Genomic DNA, 26,205 nt, shown 5'->3' on the forward strand with positions numbered 1-26,205 from the left:
TACAGGTGACGTCTTCTCTATAGTGAGGAGAATACACAATGATATCAGTGATTACAGGTGACGTCTTCTCTATAGTGAGAATACAAAATGATATCAGTGACTACAGGTGACGTCTTCTCTATAGTGCAGAGAATACACAATGATATCAGTGACTACAGGTGACGTCTTCTCTATAGTGAGGATAATACACAATGATATCAGTGATTACAGGTGACGTCTTCTCTATAGTGAGGACAATACACAATGATATCAGTGACTACAGGTGATGTCTTCTCTATAGTGAGGAGAATACACTATGATCTCAGTGACTACAGGTGACGTCTTCTCTATAGTCTTTCCTTATTTAATTCAGATGTACATACCGCCGGGTCCAGCTAAATGTTCTCTCTGCAGAACTTGATGCCCCGATGGCTACTCACTATATTAGCGGATTCTGATCCTCTATATGAAAACAATAATTATTAAAATACTGCCAAATTATTATAATACTACCCTCTGAATATAATTCTGACACACTGTACACACTCTGAAAATACTACGACACACTGTACCCTCTGAATATAAAACCACCACACACCGTACCCTCTGAATATAATACTACTACACACTGAACCCTCTGAATATATCCTTATAATATACACTATACCTCTGTAATGCAAAACACTCTGTGCCCCTCATATATAATAATAATGCCCCGTCCTGTGCCCCCACATATAATGATTAAGACCCATCCTGTTCCCGCAACATAATAATAATTCCCTCTGTCCTGTGCCCCTCGCATATAATGCCCCCGTCATGTTCCCTCAGGGAGCATTATATGTGAGGAGCACAGGACAAGGGGCATTATATGTGAGGGGGACAGCACAGGGGGCATTATATGTGAGGGGCACAGGACATGGGGCATTATATGTGAGGGGCACAGCACTGGGGGCATTATAAGTGAGAGGCAAATGTTAGTGGGGCATTATATGTGGGGGTCACATGACAGGGGGCCCCCCTGTCATGTGCCACTCACGTATAATGCCCCCTGACATGTGCCCCTGACTTATAATGTGCCCTTTTCTGTGCATCGCCCTGAGTTTTTTTGTTTTAATAATTACCCTGTACCATACAGTGCCCGAGCAGCTCTCTCTAGCTGTCACCCTTCTCCCACACTGCTCCATTCTTGCAGAGTGTGAGCCGTGGGAACATGATCTCTGGGCGCCTGCACGATGATGTGATGTCATCGCGCCGGCCTGCAGTGGATGGCGTCCGCGCGGCTCGCACACTGCAAGAATGGAGCAGCATGTGAGAAAGGTGAGGGAATGGTGGAGTGGGAGCAGACACTCCCCCTGCACCATGCTATAGTACGGGAGGAGCAGCAATCTGTGGTGGGGGGGGGGATAATTACCCCCACCACCCCACCTGGATCTGCCACTGGGGATAGCAAACTTAGATGAACTAAAGAATTATTTATCCAAGTAAATTAAACACAGTTTGTAATACATTAACATCTTGATTTTGAGTTGTTCATAGTAAATAAAGCAATAGGCATGTTGTGTGCTCTCCGTGGTCCTGAACAGGATTGCTACTGCATCGAAACCTTTTCTCTATAATATAAAACTATGTCCTCTTGTGGTAGTTTTTCTTCTTTTAAATATGCTCTCCTCCTTTGCGGTGTTAATTCCCTTTATGTATTTAAAAGTTTCTATCATATCCCCTCTGTCTCGTCTTTCTTCCAAACTATAAATGTTAAGGCTGCAACTCCCCCTAGAAGTATAGAATGGGAACCTCAGTCAGAGAGCCAGTGGTCTTGTTGCCTGGTCATGTATGTGACATGTCTTCTGCAGAGTGCCATACCTCGTGCAATACATCCTGCTCACATGGCTGGTGATCTTTAAACTAGTGTTGCTTACGAATATTCGCAATTCGAATTTTATTTGCGAATATCGCACTATATATTCGAAATTACGAATATTCACTTTTTTTTCATTTATTTCTTTTTTCACAGTACACATCACAGTGATCATCCCTCTCTGCTTCCAGCTTGTGTGGTCTAAAGAAGGCTCTAATACTACTGTGTGAGACCGCCGGGTGAATATTCGCATATGCGAATATTCGCGAATATTGATCCCTCCCTTCTGCTGCTTCTATCAAGTTACACTGGTATTCTTGCTATAAAGTTCATAAATTTTCACATATGCCAATTTACACATATGCGAAAAAGACCGCAAATATTACGAATATGCGAATTTAGCGAATATATGACGAATATTCGTCCATATATTCGTGAAATATTAAGAATTCGAATATGGCCTATGCCGCTCAACACTACTTTAAACTTTAATTTGGCAGTATGTTCATACTTATAACCAATTTAATTAGGGAATCTAGTGACCAAAAATTACCTATGTAGATTTTCCACCATTGAAATCTTCCTGATGAAGAATGCCAGATCGAAACAAAATGTGTGTACTGTATATCCCCAAAAAATTGCATCTCACTTGTTCATACTTTGGATCGCTATTGACATCACCGCTGCGGTATTTCCTCCATATATCAAGCGTTTTGGTGGTCCTAATTTCCGGCAGAAGCCAATTCTGACCTACAGCTTTTAGATTCCTAGCACTAACACTTGTTCACGTGCCCATTGCTCCTAATCCAAACTTAGGAAAGTGTCCATATTATTTTATTGGCTTTAATTGAAGCTTAATCTTTCAAAGTACTTAACAATTTTTAGACAAGTTAAGAGATACTTAAAGAGGCACTGTCATTATTAAAACTTTTTATATCTTGTTTTACTACTGATAAGATGTCTTTTGTAAATATACATTTATTTTAAAAAAATGGCAATCTAAAAAAGAAATCGAAAATGAAAATAGCCGCCACTAGGGGTCATCTGTCTTTATGCAGACAGACTACTCTGTATTTTGCAGCATACTGGATACCGGCTGTAAAGCATGTTGGTATCTAGTATAGGAGATCACCAATGCATCACTTCAGCTGTTCCTTAACAGCTGTTCCTAAAATACAACACCCATGATGGGAGTTGGCTCTCTGACTGAGGTTCCCAACACCCATGATGGGAGTTGTAGTTTTGCAACAGCTAGGGGTACAATCTTTGTAAAACTCTATTTTAGAGCTGTGTATTCTCCAGATGTGTGCCTCCAGTTCTTGCAAAACTACAGACAAAGAACGTGTGGGCATGTTGGGAGTTGTAGTTTTGCAACAGCTTAAAGCAACACTGCTCTAACAGTGCTTTACAAGCACTACAGCTCCCGCTGTTGCAATGCAAAACTACAACTCCCAACATGCTTGAACAGCCAAAGCGTGATCAGACATTCAGGAGTCTGTGAAAGCTGAATGACACACATAGTGACAGCTATGTTGTCTTGCATCCAGCTTTACTAGGAACAGATAGAAAATGTATGCATAAAAACTACTGTGCAGTGATTTGCAGACTACCAGGCTGCTCCCAGACTCAGAGCAGATGAGTCATCACTGTGAGGGAGAGAGACGGACACGCCCCCTCCACAAGGCAAAAACACAAAGAAAGTGAGCAACATATACATTTTATTTGTTAGGGATATATAGGTCCTAGACACATAAAAATGATATGCACATGATCAGGATTAGGTACTAATATATCACTTTTTTTTTTTTTTTGCACCATAACAGGTATGCTTTAAGCTTTGAAGGGGTACTCCGGTGCTTACACATCTTATCCCCTATCCAAAGGATAGGGGATAAGATGCCTGATCGCGGGAGTCCCGCAGCTGGGGACGCCCGGGATCATGCACGCGGCACCCCGTTTGTAATCAGTGCCCGGAGTGTGTTCGCTCCGGGTCTGATTACGGTCGACTGCAGGGCCGACGGCGTGTGACGTCACGCCTCCGCCCCCGTTTGACGTCACGCTCCACCCCTCAATGCAAGCCTATGGGAGGGGGCGTGATAGCTATCATGCCCCCTCCCGTCGGCTTGCATTGAGGGGCAGAGCGTGACGTCACACAGGGGCGGAGCGTGATGTCACACGGGGGCGGAGGTGTGATGTCACATGCCGCCGGCCCTGCGGTCGACCATAATCGGACCCGGAGCGAACACGCTCTGGGGACTGATTACAAACGGGGTGCCGTGTGCATGATCCCGGGCGTCCCCAGCTGCGGGCGTCCCGCGATCAGGCATCTTATCCCCTATCCTTTGTGTAGGGTATAAGATGTGTAAGCACCGGAGTACCCCTTTAACTGAATCAAGAGCCCCCCAAAGTGCCTGTAGACTTGTGAAAAGTTTGAGGATGGTGTAATTTGAGTTGTTTAGGGTGGTTTACTTATGCTGCGTCTTACACTTCTTTTTATTGTCGGTTGATTATTGGAATTTAAACAAGGATAGATAGATGACAGTATTGCAGGACTTAAATGGGCACTCTCATTAAAACAAATTTTGCTATTGCACTCCTTATGGTAAATAAAAACTCTTTCTAATGTACTTTGTTAAAAAAAAACTTAAGTTTGCTAGTAAATCAGTGAAGGAGGGGCTGGGAAGTGAGGGCTGCTGAGAAGGTCCGCCTCCATTTGGTTGCATACACTCCAGCACCTGATTTCTGCTGAATACACTTTCTGGTGATGGGGTTGACGCGAGAGGTGTCTCTCCCCAGAAAGTGATTGATTGAGTGGCAGTTTAGCATACTGACCACAGCATTAGGAAATGAACAGCAGCAGACATCATGATAACAGAGACTGCGGGGGAGGTACTTTCATTTTTATTTTGTTTAAGCAGGCAGTCTGGCATATTAAAAAATAAAAATAAACTTTTTGCTGAATAATCCCTTTAAGAAATAATAAAACTACAATCTCCTCTGGTTATAGACAAATAGACAGGCTGATTTAAGGACTCAAGCACATGAACTAGTTACCAGGATGAAAAATGCTGTAATTCTTCTATTTAAGGACATGTAATGTATTTAAATAAATAAAAAAAAGAGATTTCAGCACTTGGACACCTATTACCAAATCGTCCCACGTCATTATAATGTTTTCGGGTTAAACCATGATTCTGGATCTGTAATGATGCACGGCAGGTGATGTCATGAGATGGTCATGGAAAAGTTACAGTATACAGTTAATGTACAGAAATGTTATGCTTATTTCCGTTTAAATGTGTCTTTATGAAAATGATTCCAATGATGTTAAAGCTGCATGGTGTGACTTTATCTGTACCTGGCATTGCACTTTAAAGCCTATAACCAACGGTGACACCAATCAAGTCTAATTAAAAAAAGCCGGCATTAGTCCGGCGATATCGGCAGCAGTATAACCTGAAGTGAAACCTGACATAGCATGCAGTGACACGGTTTGCTGCAGCCTTGCCCTGAATAATCAGCATGACTTGAATACCAATGGGATAATCTTGAATAATAAATCTTTTTAAAGCGCATTCACATTGTGGCATTATTATGAAACCCATGCGGCTACTTGTTAGACTTCCAGAAGAAACATATGACTCCTTCCATACTCATTGCAAGCAACTTGACATGTGCATTCATCATTGGGGTATTAATTGTGCTGTCTTTTCTGTCTCAGTAAGATGATGTGGATACTGCATGTTTCATACAATGTTATTTTTTATGTGAATGTAATGGATGAGTGTCATCTTTTTTGCTCTTGTCTCATTAATCTTATGGAGATTAACACTTCGGGTCACAAGCTGTATCCTCTTGCAATCATGGAAATCATGTAAGTAAAATTATATTTTATCAGAGAGCAATGGGATTTAATGCTATTAGAGGTCACGACAGACAGCCCTGCAGGATGTATAGAACATTAAATTAATAATGACGTCTTTCAGCCATAAATCTTTAGCGTTTGCTGCCCATTTGTCTGTCTGTTGTTTAACGTAAATATTACAGGGGTTGTTTGGAAAAGGACAACTTAACCTCTATCCACAGTTTCGGGGATAAGTGCATGATCGCGGGGACTGTTTGTACGCCTCCGGAAAGCCCTCCCCCCCCCCCCCCCCCCCCCACCGTGATCTCCTGAATGAGCTCTGGTTTTCTAAAAGGAGCATGTGCCGGGGGCAGCACACCCTCCATTTATTCTCTATGGGAGTGTCTAAGAGACCAGAGTGCAGGATTTGGACATGTCCAGCGTTCCCATAGAAATGAATAGAATGTGCACTGTCCCCATCACACACTCCTCTCAGAGAGTAGGGTCCTAGCAGTTAGACCACCATGATCAGACACTTATCTCCTATCCTGTAGATAGGGGATGAGTTGTTTTTTTGCCAAACAACCCCTTTAACTGCTATGCCATGTGAAAGCACTCTCCTATTCCAGTTTCCATACGTAGGTCTGGCCTGTTCTGACTAGTGCTAGCTGCTGTGGAATAATGCAGCGGGGTGATACCTATTTCACAGATTAAATAGCGTCCATTGTACGTTTCTATTTTTGTGGGAATAGTTTGATTTAGGCCCACTTCTGCTCCATCATGACTGTGTCCAAAGCAAGTGTGGTAACGGGGTGTGATGAGGGAAGATGTTGTTACCCTAGGGGCAGATGGCATTAACCCCTTGTATTCATGATGCCAGGGCGTGGTTTATCCTCGATACCACCTGAAGGTATACCACTAGATCCTAGGCTAGGCACGGGGCAATAATGACTCCGATGCCAAGTTACAGACTGAGGTTAGACAGTTGGTAAAGTCTATACAGTTCAGCCAGGGCCCACGGAAGTGACCAGTGACTCAGAGACCTTAAGGGCTTGCTGGGACTTGTAGTAGATATGGTCAATTTAATGCAGGCCACGTTGACTTGACAAATGATGACTGTGACTGACTTGACTTGACTAATGACTGACAATACTGATACTGTGGTTACTTGTAGCTGCTTGTAGCTGTAGACTGGACTTGAGGCCTCCTAAGACTCTGGACGCTCTCTAGGACTCAACGTGACCTCAACAAAGACTTGTGATCACCTGGTCACTGGTACCTCCTGGGTAAAAATCAAATGACAAGTCACATGGTAAACAGTCTTAAAGTGACAACGCTTTCTGAACACATTACATGGTATAATACATTAGAAACATATTTACATGGGGGGGGGGGGGCAGATGCAAGGGAGCCCAAGGGACACTGTAGGGATGCTGACTGACAGAGCAGCAAGGGTATGGGGTAACACCTCCTATACAGGGCCACCACACAAGGTCCATTAATACATGGGAGGGAAGTCAGGAAGACAGGGAAGACAGGTGTGAAAGAACTTGGCTGATACAAACAGAGCTCTGACCTCAACCTCCTCCAACGCCTTTGGGACAAACTAGAATGGGGACTACAAGTCAGGTCCTGTCATCCAACATCCGTGTCTAACCTCACAAAAGAGGAATATGTAAAGTTGCTCCTTAAAATGCAAACAATCCTGGTTAACAGGATTTTGCCAAACTAGACACCTTTCCAAAAGGAAAAATTTACCCCAATCTGCAGGCAGCCTGTTTCAGGGTTTTTGCCCCTTATCATATAAGGGCAAGGTTGATCTAGTTTGGCAATGTAAGAGGCATATTAAGGTAGGTCAGGGGGTATGTGTTTTCCTTGCAGGGAGCACTCAGAAAAAAGACATACAACCTTTTAATACATAAGTATCATGTCCTGCCTGGAGATTAAAGGGGAACTCTGGTACTAGACATCTTATATCCTATCCACAGGATAAGGGATAAGTGTCTGATTGCGGGGGTCCAGCTGTTGGGTCCCCCATGATCTCCTGCCCAGCACCCCGGGAATCTGCATGCACAGAACAATCAAAATTTATGTATTAGTTTCCCTCCAGTATTTAGGTAAACTTCAATAAAGAATCCTGTTTTTACTGCATCTATGGATATAGATTGGGATGTCATGAATGCTCCTGTAGGTGTAATGTAAAAGTGTCCCAATAAAATTGTCTATACAGTGTAGATAGATACTAGACAGTAGTACAAAAACAGTATGCAGATTTTTCCTTAGACAGCTAATTGTTGCAGTATAGGAGGAAATACAATCCTAGGTCCTCCGCTCTTGTCTCAGCCAGGGCTCAGGGAACAGGTTGCTGTACCAGAGGTAATTAAGTGATGATTCTGGTCAGGAGAGCCATTAAACGCCTTGTAAAATTGTTTTAGGGCCTCATTAGGTGCTAGACAAGTGAAAGACCGCAGATGACAGAGTTATAAAGGAGGCAGAGAGGCTGAGACAAAGGGAAAGAAAGTCACTATGGCTTCATATATTTCCTCATCACTTATAGAATGGAGGTAATGAGCACATTATTTGAGATGCATTAAACATCCAATGAAGTGATCGGTTTGTTTTCCTCAAACAAACAAGAGGAGGGAAGTTAATAAGGAAGCGGCACGGATGTGAATTTCCTTATATTACTTTAATTAGAAGATTTTTAGGTATGAAAGTCACAATCAAAAACATGCTATCAAAAATAAATTCATAACGTAAAGGGCCACTGAAACAAAAAGTTATTTTCCGCTCCCAGCATAAGCACCGCAATTGTAAACAGCCTCTTCGCTTTCCCTCTTATCGGACGCTTTGTTTTCCTGAAAGGACATCATTTCGGATCCCTGCTGCTCCACACCAGCCAATTCACACTGAAGGTTTGTGTGCATAGTCACTTTCTCGCTGAGCATCTCATTAAGTTACACTGGCAAGTTACTTCTCGTCCACCATAAGCATGGTGAAGGTTAACAGCTGCCCCGCTCCTCATGCCTTACCGGGCATTCTATTTTCACACAGAAGGAATCAGCAATGCAGTGGGGGCAATTGTGAACACAGAGAGCCTGGTAAGAGTGGGGAGCGGTTGACCTTCACCATGCTTATGCTGGGAGTGTCGCTTTTTAAAGGACATCTGCAGCAAAAGACATTTTATCCTGTGGATAAGGGATAAGTGTCTGATCGCGATCTTTCAAACGGGGCCCCGCATTGGCGCTCAATGTGAGTGGCTAATGCACGTAGCGTCGACCCACCATGCCCCCTTCCCATACAGTTCTATGGGAGAGGCAGGAGGCACGAACGCTGCCTCCCCGCCTCTCCCATAGAGATACATGGAGGAGGCAGTGTGATGTGGGAGAGCTGCGGCAGAGCCGTGGCCCATGCAGATGATCACGAGGGGTCCCAGCGGTCAGACCCCCCCCCGTGATCAGACACTTATCCTCTATCCTGTGGCTAGGGGATAAGTTGTCTTTTGCTGCAGATGTCCTTTAAGTATAATTCTTACCAAGACTGTACCCTAAGTTAGTGTACTGGCACTAACCTGCCCCCGAAGAACTAGAGGAAGTAGTAATAAATAATATTTGTTATATGAATTTTTCAAAAGGTCATTGATTGATACATTCAACCCATAAAAGATCCTCTTCCTTTTAGTAAAAATTCTGGTTTGTCTGATATCTGTCCTTAGTCATGTTTCCAGGCTTTTCATTGCTCAGATATTGACTTACAGGGTAGCTATTTTCAATAGGTGGCACTAGGGAAAACTTTCATACTTCAGACAAGAGCAAATTTGCATACTTTTTTGCCAGAGAGCACTGCCTGACCTATAAAACTCCTTGTGCCACCCAGCAGTCAACACAAGGAGAAACAATACCCCATTAAACCCAAATCAAAGTTATAACATCTACTTAGATCTACCTTTTCTGTACTGACAAGAGACAAGCACCCTGAAACAGCTGTCTATAGATGGATTCTTCTTCCAAGAAGGCTCTGATTTGGTAGATAATCTTTAGTCATTTTTTTTTAAAGAGCTGAGGCAAGTGCTCTCTATCACCCAAAGTGCAAGAAAAAGTGCAAACGTGTCACACTAAAAAACGTGCACAAAGGATGCGGTCTATCGCTAAGCCCTTCTCCAACAGGAGAGAGGCCCCCCCAACAAACCTACCCTTCACCTCTGGGCCAAAAGGCACCTGCAAGGATCCAGGTTCGATGCCCCTTTTCGCCAAAGCTAGTAAGGGGCCGAAAATGCTCCTAGCCTCAACTTAGGCGTTAACCAAGGTAACAGCCAAGGAGCCATATACCGATGGCATCTTGACCGAAGCCAAGATGCCCAGGGGTTGCAGGGAGGTGAGTAACCTAATGACCACACACACCTACCCTAGACCACCAGGAGGGACACCCAGAAGGGCCACCGCCTCCTGCTAATCCTGTGTACAAAGAAAAACACGAAACGTGGCACAGTGACATACAAAAAATAATAAATAAGTGAATGAAGTGCAGATATACTGCCCAGTGCAGGATCTATAAAAAGTTCCCCGATCCTAGCCAGAAGGCCGGGATACCAAGGGTGAGTGCCAAAGGTGAAGAGCAATGGTGCAGTGCTTTCACTCACTGAGTTATAACACCCAGTGAGTTTCGGCACCTCAGGGTCACCACTCCCCGAGTCACAGAAGTACTCGGCTCTATACCCCTCTAACTCATGGCGAGACCTGGAGGAAACTGGTCATATCAGGACAGCCGTCGAGCTGATTCCTCAGAACCAGCCCCGGAACGCCCTGGTACACCTACTCCCTCCATGCAGCATCTATCCTACATCAATGGCCAAAGACTAAACCACTGATAAGAACAGATACTACATTTGATCTTAGCCAAAAGGCCGAGAAGCAATTAATCCCTAGTCATATTTTAAGGTTCGGTAATGAGTAGGACATTGACATATGGAGTAGCAGCCTCCAAAAAGGGGGCACTGGAGATTTAGCTTTCTTCCTTCTGGAGGAGAGATCATTTGCACACTGATTCTATGAGCTATGTTATTGGGAGTTGAGATGAAAAGAAACATTTAAACTATCTGAAAATATTGGGTGGTCTGTAGAAAAAAAGGTGTCTGAAGCTTCCAGTTGTGTTTGCTTCATTTATCTGAAGAGTATCCTATGGCAGCCATTTTTTTTTACCATCTATCTGCTAAAACATTTCCAAGTTAAAAAAAACAGTGTTTGCCAAAAATCTGTACCATAACTTTCACCCCATTTTTGAGTTGTTTAAGGCACTTTTGCTCATTGTCCAATAAGAGTAGTGGCTTAAATTAGCTTTTGCACATATTTTTTACGAAAACAGTAAGACAACTAAAAAAATGCTGTCAACGTAGACTACACAGTGTCTAAAGATGCGACAGATTTTTAAACAGCCTGGGCCACTATGATAAATCTTACACATTCTTAGACTGTTTATCAAAGTTTATCCCGTCTTTCACTAACACAGGTACTGTCCTATTGAGTCTTCAGTTTAAGTGCGGGGGGATGACTGGCAATAAACATAACTGTAGCAGACATATACCTAAGGTTACTATAAACATCCCCAATAATGAATCTCTCTTACATGCGCCATTCTATGTATCTGCAGAAGTTCACCCATATCAGTAGCTCATGTAAATTCTCAGGAGCAGCAATAATCGGTTTAAAAGGACATGACAGATAAATATCAAACAACATCTGTGCATTATAAGAGCTCATTTAAATAATTCTTAAGGGAACTTAGCAGAAGTTAAAGAGGATGTTTTCTGTTTTATTAAGTGTTTTGTGCGTATTAATAATTTTATGCAACAAGTAGAGATAACAATATGTTGGTCATTAGCTGCAATCTAGAAAATATGATGTATTTCAAGAGGGCAATTTAACCTATTGTCAGGGTACATGGTGAGAAAGTATAACAGGTTTTCTACTTAAGTATATAGTTGTAAAAGTAAAATTATCAGCTGGCTTAGCAAATACTTATCATCATGTATACTGGTAGGTCATTAAAGCATGCCCTCTAGTGGTGCGCACAAAAATAAAAACATTTATTTTCTCTTTATAGTTGTTTATTCTTCAAAGATGCAAGTTGACAAGAAAAAAAAGTGCTAAAATGTGTTCCTTATTTTTTCATGGAACCAAACTAGAGAAAAAATATCATGCATACACTATGAGGAAAGAAAGGAGTCCAGGGTGGTGTATTCAAGCAGATTGTGCGGTTTTATTATAACTTGCAAGCAGTACACAAGAGAGGCATGGATATTTTCTCCTGTAAATGGTGTTCCTATGGAAAGAATGAATGTCTTGTATGTAATAAAAATATACACAAACATTAAAGGGGTACTCCGGGGAAAAACTTTTTTTTTTTAAATCAACTGGTGACAGAAAGTTAAACAGATTTGTAAATGACTTCTATTAAAAAATCTTAATCCTTCCTGTACTTATTAGCTGCTGAATACAACAGCGGAAATTCTTTTCCGTTTGAAACACAGAGCTGTCTGCTGACATCACGAGCACAGTGCTCTCTGCTGACATCTCTGTCCATTTTAGGAACTGTCCAGGTTAGAAGAAAATCCCCATAGCAAACATATGCTGGTCTGGACAGCTCCAAAAATGGACAGAGATGTCAGCAGAGAGCACTGTGGTCATGATGTCAGCAGAGAGCTCTGTGTTTCAAAAAGAAAAGAATTTCCGCTATAGTATTCAGCAGCTAATAAGTACAGGAAGGATTAAGATGTTTTAATAGAAGTAATTTACAAATCTGTTTAACTTTCTGGCACCAGTTGATTTAAAAAAAAAAAGTTTTTCACCGGAGTACCCCTTTAAGTATAAAAATGAAAAAATACATTCGAAAAAGAAAAAAAAACTCACCGCTCACACCAACCCAAATTGCCAATATAATGCCCCCTGCTCACTCAAAACTATACATATGATATAATAAAGAGACTGAAAATATTAGGAGCATCAAGAAAAAGGCTAAGTTGAGCATCACCTGCAAATAAAGGCAGCGCAAAGTGACATGAAAAGCTTTGAAAGCCAAATCAGAGAAAAAGTATCATGCACACACAAATGCCCGTCCCATGATACAAGAACAAGAAGACTGGAAATACAACAATTCAACTTTATTTAATTGAATGAAAATGCAGAAAGTACATGTATATAGAAAAAGGACTAAAAGGTCCTAAAGCAGCAACAGTCGGAAAACATAATACGAGCAATGAGAATAAAAACACTCATATCATATCATCCATTAGGGTATGAAGATCATCAGGTCCAGTTTTGCATGCAAAGTGTATGCATGAGGAAGAGAGTAGGTCAGCTTACCCGATGTAGACCAACCGCGGCACGGACAGGTGCGGACCTCACCACAGTAATGAGGAAAGAGAGGAGTCCAGGGTGGTGTATTCAAGCAGATTGTGCGGTTTTATTATAACTTGCAAGCAGTACACAAGAGAGGCATGGTGGTGACGCGTTTCGGCCGGTGGCACCCGGCCTTACTCATATGAGAATATTCTGAAACGCGTCACCACCATGCCTCTCTTGTGTACTGCTTGCAAGTTATAATAAAACCGCACAATCTGCTTGAATACACCACCCTGGACTCCTCTCTTTCCTCATTACTGTGGTGAGGTCCGCACCTGTCCGTGCCGCGGTTGGTCTACATCGGGTAAGCTGACCTACTCTCTTCCTCATGCATACACTTTGCATGCAAAACTGGACCTGATGATCTTCATACCCTAATGGATGATATGATATGAGTGTTTTTATTCTCATTGCTCGTATTATGTTTTCCGACTGTTGCTGCTTTAGGACCTTTTAGTCCTTTTTCTATATACATGTACTTTCTGCATTTTCATACAATTAAATAAAGTTGAATTGTTGTATTACCAGTCTTCTTGTTCTTGTATCATGGGACGGGCATTTGTGTGTGCATGATACTTTTTCTCTGATTTGGCTTTCAAAGCTTTTCATGTCACTTTGCGCTGCCTTTATTTGCAGGTGATGCTCAACTTAGCCTTTTTCTTGATGCTCCTAATATTTTCAGTCTCTTTATTATATCATATGTATAGTTTTGAGTGAGCAGGGGGCATTATATTGGCAATTTGTGTTGGTGTGAGCGGTGAGTTTTTTTTTTCTTTTTCGAATGTATTTTTTCATTTTTATACTTAAAGGGGTACTCCGGTGAAAAACTTTTTTTTTTTAAATCAACTGGTGCCAGAAAGTTAAACAGATTTGTAAATTACTTCTATTAAAACATCTTAATCCTTCCTGTACTTATTAGCTGCTGAATACTATAGCGGAAATTCTTTTCTTTTTGAAACACAGAGCTCTCTGCTGACATCATGACCACAGTGCTCTCTGCTGACATCTCTGTCCATTTTTGGAGCTGTCCAGACCAGCATATGTTTGCTATGGGGATTTTCTTCTAACCTGGACAGTTCCTAAAATGGACAGAGATGTCAGCAGAGAGCACTGTGCTCGTGATGTCAGCAGACAGCTCTGCGTTTAAAACGGAAAATAATTTCCACTGTAGTATTCAGCAACTAATAAGTACAGGGAGGATTAAGATTTTCTAATAGAAGTAATTTACAAATCTGTTTAACTTTCTGGCACCAGTTGATTAAAAAAAAAAAAGTTATTACATACAAGACATTCATTCTTTCCATAGGAACACCATTTACAGGGGAAAATATCCCCCTATTGTGACATAAGTCACCAGCAGGGCTGATCTGGGTCTGCGGAGAAACAGCCAGAAGCTTTACCATCCTGGGGGAAACCTGCCGATCAAAAACAAAATGCCGGGTTTAACAGGTGGTGGAGTCGCTGCTGTTTTTATTCACTACTTAGCGCTTACTGAGCACTACGTAGAATTAAAAAGTTCAAGCAGAAGTGGTTATAAAGTGTTTCTGTCTTCTCAGGGTCCTGACCTGGCCCTGATAGACTAAATTAACAATGCATAGTCCTAAACAGGTTAAAGTAGGTTTATATGATTTAGAAAAGCCTTTATTTAAATACTGTGATGGAATCCTAAATTTAGACCCTGTTCAAATGGAGCCTCCAAAATAGATGTGATCAGATGAATTCCTCATTCAAAATTCCTCATTTGCTAGCATCTCTGACTCTTGAGGATTTAAATTAGGAATGTGTACCGTATTTTTCGTCGCATAAGACGCACTTTTTCTTCCCCAAAACAGGGGGGGGGGGGGGGGGAAAGTTGGTTGCTCTTATACAGCGAATACACACCTATCGCGGCGGTCCCTGCGGCCATCAACGGCCGGGACCCGCGGCTAATACAGGACATCACCGATCGCGGTGATGCCCTGTATTAACCCTTCAGGCTGACCGCCGCATCTGAAGCGAAAATAACACTAACCCGGCTACTCAGTCGGGCTGTTTGGGACCGCCGTGGTGAAATTGCGGCGTCCCAAACAGCTTACAGGACACTGGGAGGGACCTTACCTGCCTCCTCGGTGTCTGCTCCGTGCCGGGATCCCCTGCATGGCCGGTGCTCTCCTTCGACGTCATTACGTCGTCGCGCACGCCGTCCCGTCATCCAATAGGTGCGGCGTGCGTAGCGACATGATGACAGCGACGGAGAGCGTGGATCCCGGGGAAGAAGACGTCCGGAGCGTCGGGGACACCACAGGGACGCGTCGACAGCGATGGAGCAACATCCAGGGCAGCGGTGACGGGTCCGGAGCGGCGGGGACAGGTGAGTATTACCTCCTATCCAGTGGTCTTCAACCTGCAGACCTCCAGATGTTGCAAAACTACAACTCCCAGCATGCCCGGACAGCCAACGGCTGTCCGGGCATGCTGGGAGTTGTAGTTTTGCAACATCTGGAGGTCCGCAGGTTGAAGATTACTGTTGGGTGCAGAATCTTTTTTTTCTAGATTTTGTACCTTTAAAATAGGGTGCGTCTTATATGCCGGTGCGTCCTATAGGGCGAAAAATATGGTAATTCTTAATTTGACGAGCGCTGCACGGAAATTGCACAGTTGCTGTTGGTTCCTCCATTGTTAACAACAGTATGTAATTATTTTCTAAGTGGTGGCTACATGCAGTCAGATTCCTGTCATTTAATGCTATACTTATCCAGGGCATTTGGGACTCTGTGTCAGGAGCTGAGCAGGCTATTGACCTCTATTATTAGGGACAAATAAAGCAGCTAGAGACAAGTTGAGGTTACATTAGAGTACCCAAGATCTCATTATGTTGGACGATATAATGGGCAGATAATCCTGAAATATACAGTATGGAATAGTAGCTGAAATGATAGGATTACTGCACTTTACTATACACTGCTTCTTGATAACTCCTGTTGGTAATAAATGACCCATTTAACAGTGCTGCCTTCTGAAAAGTGAAGTTTGATGTCAACATACACAACAATTGCCAAAGAAAACTTACTTTTCGTAACAACACCTTCGAGCCGGATGATATTTGGATGATCAAACTGTCCCATGATACTGGCTTCTCGGAGAAAATCTCGCCGCTGCCTGTCCATGTAACCTCCCTTTAAAGTTTTAATGGCCACAGGGATTTCTTTCTTTGCAGGTGTCTTCAATCTTCCGCTACATACCTCTCCAAACTCCCCTAAAATGATAACTTAGCATTAACACAGATACCACTCATATTCCACTACGTGTGCAGCATACAGTCACAATAAGTCCCAAAAGACAATCCTAAAAGCTGTAACAATTGTGCCAGGCATTGGTATTAGAAATCACCTATTCTTCCTATCTGCCTCTAGAATAAAATTAACCCCTTAGACTGTTTGCTAAACATTTGTTTCATGTAGATTAACAAAAGCAGGGAAGTATTCTTGTAACTTGCTATTAATGGGATTAGTTTATGGGAAGCGATTCATGCATATACAACACCATACATTATTCAGACAATTGTCTGCAATCCACAGCGGAACTCTTCAGATTTCCATACCTTTAATAAAGACTTGAGGCAAGTAGCTTTATTTACAGTCATTTGCTAAGGAACATTAGTTACTGCAACAATAAATCCTTTATTGTGAATAAAATTGAAGGTTCACATCGAATTTACACTTTACAGCTTATTCGGAAATTGCATAGGTATTCCTCACCAGATAAGAATTCTTGCATTTATCATTGGAGGTCTGCTTTGTACCTCTGTTGTTTTCCCTGAAAATGTAGGAACTGAGTAATTGGAAATGATTTCCCTTGTCGATGAGGGGTCTCATATGCGGCACTGACTGAAGAGTGTCGGGTTGTATGAGGACACAACCCATTCATAAGAAAGACGGTAACACTCTGCTACTCATTCATTTTTAAGACAAATAGTCGAGGTAAGACACAACACAAAATTCTAAGATGCTGTGGAAGACACTTAAAGGGGTACTCCAGTGGAAAACTTTTTTTTTTTTTAAATCAACTGGTGCCAGAAATTTAAACAGAATTGTAAATTACTTCTATCAAAAAATCTTAATCCTTCTAGTACTTATGAGCTGTTGAATACTACAGAGGAAATGATTTTCTTTTTGGACACAGAGCTCTCTGCTGACATCACGAGCACTGTGCTCTCTGCTGACACCTCTCTCCATTTTAAGAACTATCCAGAGTAGAAGAAAATCCCCATAGAAAACATATGCTACTCTGGACAGTTTCTATAATGGACAGAGATGTCAGCAGAGAGCACTGTGCTGGTGATGTCAGCAGAGAGCTCTGTGTTCCAAAAAGAAAATAATTTCCTCTGTAGTATTCAGCAGCTAATAAGTACAGGAAGGATCAAAATTTTATAATAGAAGTCATTTATTAATCTGTTTAACTTTCTGGCACCAGTTGATTAAAAAAAAAAAAAAGTTTTCCACCGGAGTACCCCTTTAAAGGTGTATTCCGGTTTCAGGAAAGTGTATGCAAATGACACTATCACCCCATGACATATAACTTACTAATATGGTATGAAAAATTGCACTGGCTTCAGCATACTGTGATTTACCCCTGACACAAAGTTGTGTAGTCCTCTCATTTTCAGTATGGTGTTGTCTCAACAGCTCCCCGACTCTTTCCTTTTTCCCAAGACAACAAATCATCCCCCACTATCTCAGGAGTATTGTACTACTGAGCAACTACTCAACCAGGTACAACCAATAAGTACACGACTAAGACCCCCCCAGACAGGTAAGCCATGCTATATACTTCTGCAACATTATATATCCTAAGGTTAATCATTGAACATTGCTTGGTACGTTTCTCTGGCCACTTTTAAAGTTTTCCCTCAATAGTTTTTTTCATTTTTTATTTTTTTTGCTTGTTTCTTTTGAATAGTTTAGTATTGGGCATGTGTGGGAATACTATAGGGGCAGCTAACTTAGTTTTCTTATCAGTTTAGGTTAGGAAAAGATAGAGAAGATAGGAAAAGTAAGTAAAGTCTTTCCTGTGTTGTCTTTGCTCGTTGTCTTCGGTTACATTTACAGGGGAAGTCTATTATGTATTTAAATTATCATTCATACCATAATCTCCAGTTTCAGTCATCAAATTGTTGCCATTTTGTTCTTTTTAATTTTGATATTGATATAGGATTGTAAGCTTTTTCTTGCAACCGCCTGTTGGTCATTCTATTACTCACTTCTATAAGTCCAGAAGGCACCTGCGTACTGGAAGCCAATGTTAAAGGGGTACTCCACTGCTAGACATCTTATCCCCTATCTAAAGGATAGGGGATAAGATGTCTGATCGTGGGGGTCCCGCTGCTGGGACCCCCGCAATCTCCCGCAGCACCCAGCATTCTAAACAAATGTAGGGTTCCTGCGGCAGTGGTTAGGATGTCACAGCCATGCCCCCTCGTGACATCACACCACGACCCCTCCATTCATGTCTATGGGAAGGGGCATTGCGGCCGACACTCCCTCTCCCCTAGAAAGAAATGGAGGGGGTGTGGTGTGATGTCATGAGGGGACATGGCCATGAGGTCACGATCATGGCCTCCGGCTCCGAGGGTTTGGAACAAAATGTTCAGAATGCTGGAGCACCGGAGTACCCCTTTAAGATGCAGGGAAAGCAACTGCTATAGGGGAAGCTATGCATTCTTCCGCCCCAAAGTCTATTTTAGTATCATGTTTTTCCACTGCATATTTTTGAAAACTATAAAAAAAAAAAACATTGATAAGATTAAACTTTGGATTTTACCCCTCACAAAACAATGGGTGAAATTCTACACTGGATAACTGGTAACTACTATGGATCTACAGTAATTAGGCATCTACAGTATCAATCAAGGCTTGTTGGATGGGCAAAAGCCACTAAAGGCTGCTGTGGTTCAAGCAGCATAAAAAATGACAACAGGTTCCCTTTAAAAACTTTATAGGTGAACTACTTTGCCTTTTAACTTCTCTCCAGCTTGGGATTCATATTTGGCTTTAGGAAAGAAAGTTTTACCAAATTCTCTCTCATTCTCCCTTCTTTCCCTCAGTGTCGTTAAGGAAAAAAGGATAAAAAAAAACGTCTACATATAAAAATACTATTTTATTTACTTTATATTACTAGTGCCATGCTGCCAGTATTATATTTTGAAATTATTTTCTCAGCACATGTCCCAAAATTATGACAAGATAAAAAAAATTCTGCCATTTTAAATACATTTTTTTAAAGGCGGCATAATCTTCATGACAGAAATACACCAGGAATATTTGTGCAATACTGCATGTGATATTTCATAATGACAAACATATTTCCCTGGCACCGGTAATTCCAGCGTGATTTCCCCTTAGATCAACATTACCAGGTTTAAGTTAATGTTTCTCTGCATTCTCATCTCATTTGTACAGAAGCCTAGCCTGCGCCTGAATATTATACTGATATCTGAAATAATATCATAGCATAAGTTCAGCATTTGACTTGAGATAATATAAGTGCTCCTGAGCTTATGAAAAATAGTAAAGACATATTATTAAAAAAAAGGAAATAATATAAATTTAATAACAGTGTAAATCTAAATCGTTTGATAAATTCCCCCATTATATCCACAACTGATCAAAGTTGCCAATACAAAGCGAGCCAGAAGCTACTGGTATAGATCAGTCCCGGCCCTGAAGACCTTATGCCCTAGGCAGTATTAGCCAGGGTAGAAGTGCCGTCTTCTATATCGTCCTTTCTGAACTAGGTCTTGTTCTCATCTACCGATATCTATATATTTACTTTCTGACTGAAGCCTTGATGTGGCTCTGCTCTACAATGGACAGCTAAGCCAAATACATTTTCTAAAGATCCCCAAAGGGGCAATTGAGCCTCATTTGCACAATAAAAAGCCTAATAGTTGGAAAGTACTTTGACGATAAAAAAGGTATGCCCAAAATACTGATGAGAAGCCCTATCGAGCCATGTGACATATTTTCTTGATGACAGGTCCACTTTGCCAACTTCCGAACAGTCTAACTGGTTTAAAGGGGTTGTCCAGGATTTATTTACTTTCCACTTTTCCATTGTGCCTGTTATGTCTTAAGTGCTTTACTTGCCTTACATGTGTGGGGTGATTGACACCTTTTGTGTGATGTCATAGTCCTTCCAGGTTCAAGACTGTTGTCTTGAGTCTTTTCCAGGATCCTGGTCGGCTCAAGACAACAGCTGATCACAGGTGGCGTGGATTTTTCTTGACTTCCCTGGCAAGCCAGCTCCCTGATGACATGTGTGGTCCAACTGTACGTATTGCCTCTCCGGTATTTAATGTGTCCGCTGCTGTCACATGATCTCACCCGTCTGCAAACAGCATCAATCATCGGCGTGGCAGCATGTACAGCTGGACCACACACGTCAACAGGAGGCTGGCTTGTCAGGGATCTGGGGGGACCATAAAATCACAAAAAACGGGTCCTGGCTCTCCCCAGGAGCAGGAAAGCTGGGGCTCCGTACAGGAGATCCCAGGAGGCCGCATTGGTCGGACCCCCCACGATCTAAAACTTTAAAAAGTTTTTTAGTAGGACATATCTCCTTTAATAAAACCGGGATAGCCCCTTTAAGGTGGGATCCATCAGAATTCATGGCTGTCTACTGGGGGGCAGCTTCCTTCTGGTTGGGCATCTGTCTAACTACTAGTGGCATGTACCTAGTGGAGCAGGACAGGCTGTGATAGTGGGGCAGTAAGCATACATTCGTTAGGTAGAATCAATTTTAATGTTAAACCATCTTTACCAGTTTGGGTTGATGTGATGCACCAAAAGCAATGCATAAGTCACTACTTAAAATTAAAGTGCAAAATTAAATCTCATTCCCACCATTACCTGCTAGTTATGTTCCCTTTTTCACAATCATGACAGATGCCATTTTTTATAGGTCTTATTTTACCGTATCCATTCAGTCTGAAGTAAGGACACTTATGATCCAGTATTTTAGCATTAAATTATGCTTTTCTACTTATTGCAAGCGATTAGGTGCTTTAAAGTTGTGGAAAGTCTGCTGTGCGCACATCCAGTTTACCGAAATTATAGCGGTGAATTATCATTAGTCCAGAAAATTGTCTGTACTAAACATTTTTTATGTAAGCCAGGCACATTCTAATAATGCGGGAGACTTAGTCAGAGTCTCGTGGCGTAATGATGTAATAAGCTCACATCTCTTTCCATGCGCTCCAGTATGTGAGGGAGTTGCGCCCATTAACACGGTACACAGCAGAAAACTGAATTAGTTAGATCATCAGTGTCTGATGTGGATGGGGGTATTGTGAATAAAAATTAAGCAATGCTCATAAAATGATCTAGCATCTAAAATACATTCTGCTTAATAGATTTTCAGATGAGCTTGCACATTAGTGTAGCCACTTTACCGCAGTGGTGATGCCGGGGTATAACACGAGATTACCTCTTTGGTTATTAGAACATATTCATTCCAGTCAAAAGTATTCCACATAGCTGTTGTACAGTGGTCCCTCAAGTTACAATATTAATCGGTTCCAGGACGACCATTGTATGTTGAGACCATTGTATGTTTAGACCAGAACTCTATGGAAACCTGGTAATTGGTTCTGAAGCCACCAAAATGTCATCCAAAAATAGGAAAAAGTGAGGATTAAAGACAAATAAATAGATAACTAATATAGATAAAGCAAATCCTTACATATAAAAGTAAGAAAGATCTGCTGGGAGCTGTAAATCACTGTCTGTCAGTGTTTCTCAACCAGGGTGCCTCCAGCTGTTGCAAAACTACAACTCCCAGCATGCCCGGATAGCCGTTGGCTGTCCGGGCATGCTGGGAGTTGTAGTTTTGCAACAGCTGGAGGCACCCTGGATTGGAAACAATGGTTTATGTAGAGGACAGAAGCTTCTTCAGGGTCCTATACAGTACACACAGTGTCCCAAATGGAGCCGCCCTTACTTGGTGTCCAAAGGAGCAGCTAACTCTGGCACAGGTAAGGAGTATTGCAGAACTTGTAGTTCCTCCCTCTACTGTAGGGGGCGCTACCAGACACCAGTCAGTGTATACACTTCAGTAATACAGGTAAAGAGTAGTACAGAACATGTAATACCTCCCTGTACTGTAGGGGGCGCTACCAGCCAGTCAGTGCATACACTTCAGTAATACAGGTAAAGAGTAGTACAGAACATGTAATACCTCCCTGTACTGTAGGGGGCGCTACCAGACACCAGTCAGTGCATACACTTCAGTAATACAGGCGATTTACTAGTAAAATGCCTAATTCTGATTGGTCAGTTCCTCCAGTTGTGACACGTTTTACAGATCTGGACGGTCTGTAGTATTGTATGTTGAGTCTGGTTTCAAGTTACAATGGTCCAGGAAAGACCATTGTATGTTGAAACTATTGTATGTTGAGGCCATTGTAAGTTGAGGGATCACTGTATTAGGCTGCAAGACATTAATTGACGCGGATGTCTCACGGAAACACAGCGGTACAGAAATGAGCTATGAAGCAATGGAGGCATCTAATAGCAAATGTTCAACTATTTAAGCAAGTTCTCTGCTGATCACACATTCATACATGTTGGGGCGCATTCACACTATGGAATGTCCATCTGGAGAAATTCCAGGCAGACATTCCATGCACAGCAGCTGCCAGACATGCGCTTGGACATGCTCCATCACCATTGACGGCAATGCATATACGAGTGGATTCCGTCGAAAGAATGTGGGATTTGAATTTTTACGTGAAATATTTAATTGCGAATATTCAGCAGTGTACACGGTGCAGCAGAATCCGATTAAAGGCAATAGGAGGCCGCTGCACTGGAGTTTCCAAGTAAAATTTCTCAGCTTGGAAATTCTATAGCGTGAAGTTAGCACTTATTGAACACATTGCAGTAAAGAGGATCTGTCGGTTGTACTGACATCTGGTTAAGTCAATACTTCTTATAATGTACCTGCCACTTTAAAATATTTTTGACAAGTAACATTTATAATAATAATAATAATAATAATAATAATAATAAAACTTATTTACAACAGTAAAAAAAAAGCAGCTATCGAAGTAAGGATGCAGAGTTAGTTACCCAGTAATCTAATCATCTGGCATTTCCACATGTTCAAAAAACCTAAATCTATCAGCATCCAATAATAGAAAATGTTTCATAAGTCAAAAGTTTTCATTGGTTGAGGTCTGGATGATCAAACCCTGACCGATTGCTAGAATGAGCGGGGAGAGAAGCATGGCTGACCAAAACAATCCCATAGATATACCGTATTTTTCGCCGTATAAGACGCACTTTTTCCTCCCCAAAACTGGGGGGGGGGAGGAAAGTTAGTGCGTCTATTAAGGCGAATACACACCTATCGCGGCGGTCCCTGTGGCCATCAACGGCCGGGACCCGCAGCTAATATAGGACATCACCGATCGCGGTAATGCCCTGTATTACCCCTTCAGACACGGCGATCAAAGCTGACCACCATAAGTTCCGGGGTGTCCGGCAGGAGACCACTCCCGCCCAACACCCGGGGACCCCATTTGATTAACCCGATCAGCGATCGGGTGTGCAGGGGCAGCGGCGATGGCAGGTGCATGGCGATGACGGTGGTAAGTGCCCTCCCCCTGACAAGTTGCAAAACTACAACTCCCAGCATGTCCAGACAGTCTGGGCATGCTGGGATTTGTAGTTTTGCAACATCTGGAGGACCACTGTTTTTAGACCACTGTGTAGTAAAAAAACACCCACAATGTGACCCCATATTGAAAACTACACCCCTCACGGAACGTAACAAGGGGTATAGGGAGCCTTAACACCCCACAGGTGTTTGATAAATTTTCGTTAAAGTTGGACATGAAAATGAAAAATTTTATTTTTTCAACTAAAATGCTGTTGTTACCCAAAAGTTTTCATTTTCACAAGGGGTAATAGTAAAAAAAAAGCCCTCCAAAATTTGTAACCCCATTTCTTCTGAGTAAGGAAATACCCCTAATGTTTATGTAAAGCTTTTCAGGCGAACTACAATGCTCAGAAGAGAAGGAGTGCCATTGGGATTTTGGAGAGAAAATTTGGCTGGAATTGAAGGCCATGTTCGTTTACAAAGCCCCCATGGTACCAGAACAGTGGACTCTCCCCACATGTGACCCCATTTTGGAAACTACACCCCTCACAGAAGACAATAAGGGGTGCAGTGAAAATTTACCCCCCACAGGTGTCTGACAGATTTTTGGAACAGTGGTCTGTGAAAATGAAACATTTTAATTTTAATTTGCACAGCCCACTGTTCCAAAAATCTGTCAAACGCCAATGGGGTGTAAATGCTCACTGCACCCTTATTAAATTCTGTGAGAGGTGTAGTTTCTAAAATGGGGGTCACATGTGGGGTCCACTATTATGGCACCATGGGGGCTTTGTAAACACACATGGCCCCCAACTTCTATTCCAACCAAATTCTCTCTCCATGACGCTCCTTCTCTTCTGAGCATTGTAGTGCGCCAGCAGAGCACTTGGCGTCCACACATGGTGTATTTCCATACTCAGAAGAAATGGGGTTACAAATTTGGTGGGGGGCGTTCTCCTATTACCCCTTATAAAAATGAAAACTTTGGGGTAGCACCAGCATTTTAGTGAAAAAAAAACAAAATTTTTCATTTTCACATTTCCAAATTTAGTGAAAATTTGTCAAACATCTGTGGGGTGTTAAGGCTCACTGTATCCCTTGTTACTAGTGATGAGCAGCATTGCCCATATTCGAATTCACAATATTTCGTGAATATATAGACGAATATTCGTCCTAAATTCCGAATTTTGCGTATTTGTTATATTTGCATATTCGCATATTCGCGTATTTGAGGAAGAAAACAGTGAGGGGGTGGGCAACTTTACTATTGGTTGCTAGGGATGTTGTTAATAACCTCTGACAAATGTATTTGCATCATTCTAATTGGCCCACAAGTGAAAAGAAGGACTATGCGAATATTCATATATGCGAATATACGCATATGCGAATATTCCCATATGCGAATATGCGGGATAAAAGCGAATATTCGCAATTTCGAATATATAGCGAATATATTCGCAAATTTGGTGGTGGGGGGGGGGGGCATGTCGCATTTAGCAAGCCCCTATGGTGCCAGAACAGCAAAAAAAAAGACCCACATGGCATACTATTTTGGAAACTACACCCCTCAAGGCACGTAACAAGTAGTGTTGGGCGCGAATATTCGCATTTCGAATTTTTCAGCAAAATTTGCTTTTCAAAAGCCAAATTTGGCTCATTCTCTTCTGAGCATTGTAGTTCGCCCACAGAAGAAATTGGGTTACAAATTTTGGGGGGCATTTTCTCCTATTACCTCTTGTAAAAATTGTAAATTTGGGGAAAAAACTGCATTTCAGTGGAAATTTTTTTTTCATTTACACCTCCCACTTTAACGAAAAGTTGTCAAACACCTGTGGGGTGTTAAGGCTCACTGTAACACTTGTTACGTTCCTTTAGGGGTGTAGTTTTCAAAATAGTATGCCATGTGTTTTTTTTTTATTATTAAAAAAAAGCTAAATTTTCAAATTTTTCATGAAATTTTTGAATTTTTCACCAAGAAATAATGCAAGTATCGCCGAAAATGTACCACTATCATGAAGTAGAATATGTCACAAAAAACAATCTAGGAATCAAATTAGTTAAAGCATCCAAGAATTATTAATACTTAAAGTGAAAGAGGTCAGATTTGCAAAGAAACGCTGTGTCCTTAATGGGTACTCCGCCCCTAGACATCTTATCCCCAATCCAAAGGATAGGGGATAAGATGTCAGATCGCCAGGGTCCCACTGCTGGGGACCCCCGGGATCTCTGATGCGGCACCCCGCTATCATTACTGCACAGAGCGAGTTCGCTCTGCGCATAATGACGGGCAATACAGGGGCTGGAGCATCGTTACGTCAAGGCTCTGCCCCTCGTGACATCACGGTCCGCCCCCTCAATACAAGTCTATAGGAGGGGGCGTGGACTTGCATTAATGGGGCGGGCAGTGATGTCACGAGGGGAGGAGCCATGATGTCACGCTACTCCATCCCCTGTATCGCCCGTCATTACACACAGATCGAACTCGCTCTGTG

General features: G+C 42.1%; 1 protein-coding gene and 1 non-coding gene across 3 annotated transcripts in view; both read right to left on the bottom strand.

The window, feature by feature from the left end:
* The window catches only part of EPHA6 (EPH receptor A6), a 1,030,110-nt gene that overhangs the window by 180,181 nt on the left and 823,724 nt on the right, over nt 1-26,205 (bottom strand). For both annotated transcript variants that reach the window (XM_056559324.1, XM_056559326.1), the window contains one exon: nt 16,125-16,310. In XM_056559324.1, the coding sequence (XP_056415299.1) occupies nt 16,125-16,310 (186 nt within the window). The remainder of the gene's footprint in view (nt 1-16,124; nt 16,311-26,205) is intronic.
* LOC130359906 (U2 spliceosomal RNA) lies at nt 10,400-10,593 on the bottom strand. The gene has a single exon (XR_008890497.1). It is a non-coding gene; the product is annotated as a U2 spliceosomal RNA (small nuclear RNA).

The sequence above is a fragment of the Hyla sarda genome, chromosome 2, assembly GCF_029499605.1.
Source record: "Hyla sarda isolate aHylSar1 chromosome 2, aHylSar1.hap1, whole genome shotgun sequence".
NCBI classification, from domain to species: Eukaryota; Metazoa; Chordata; class Amphibia; order Anura; family Hylidae; genus Hyla; species Hyla sarda.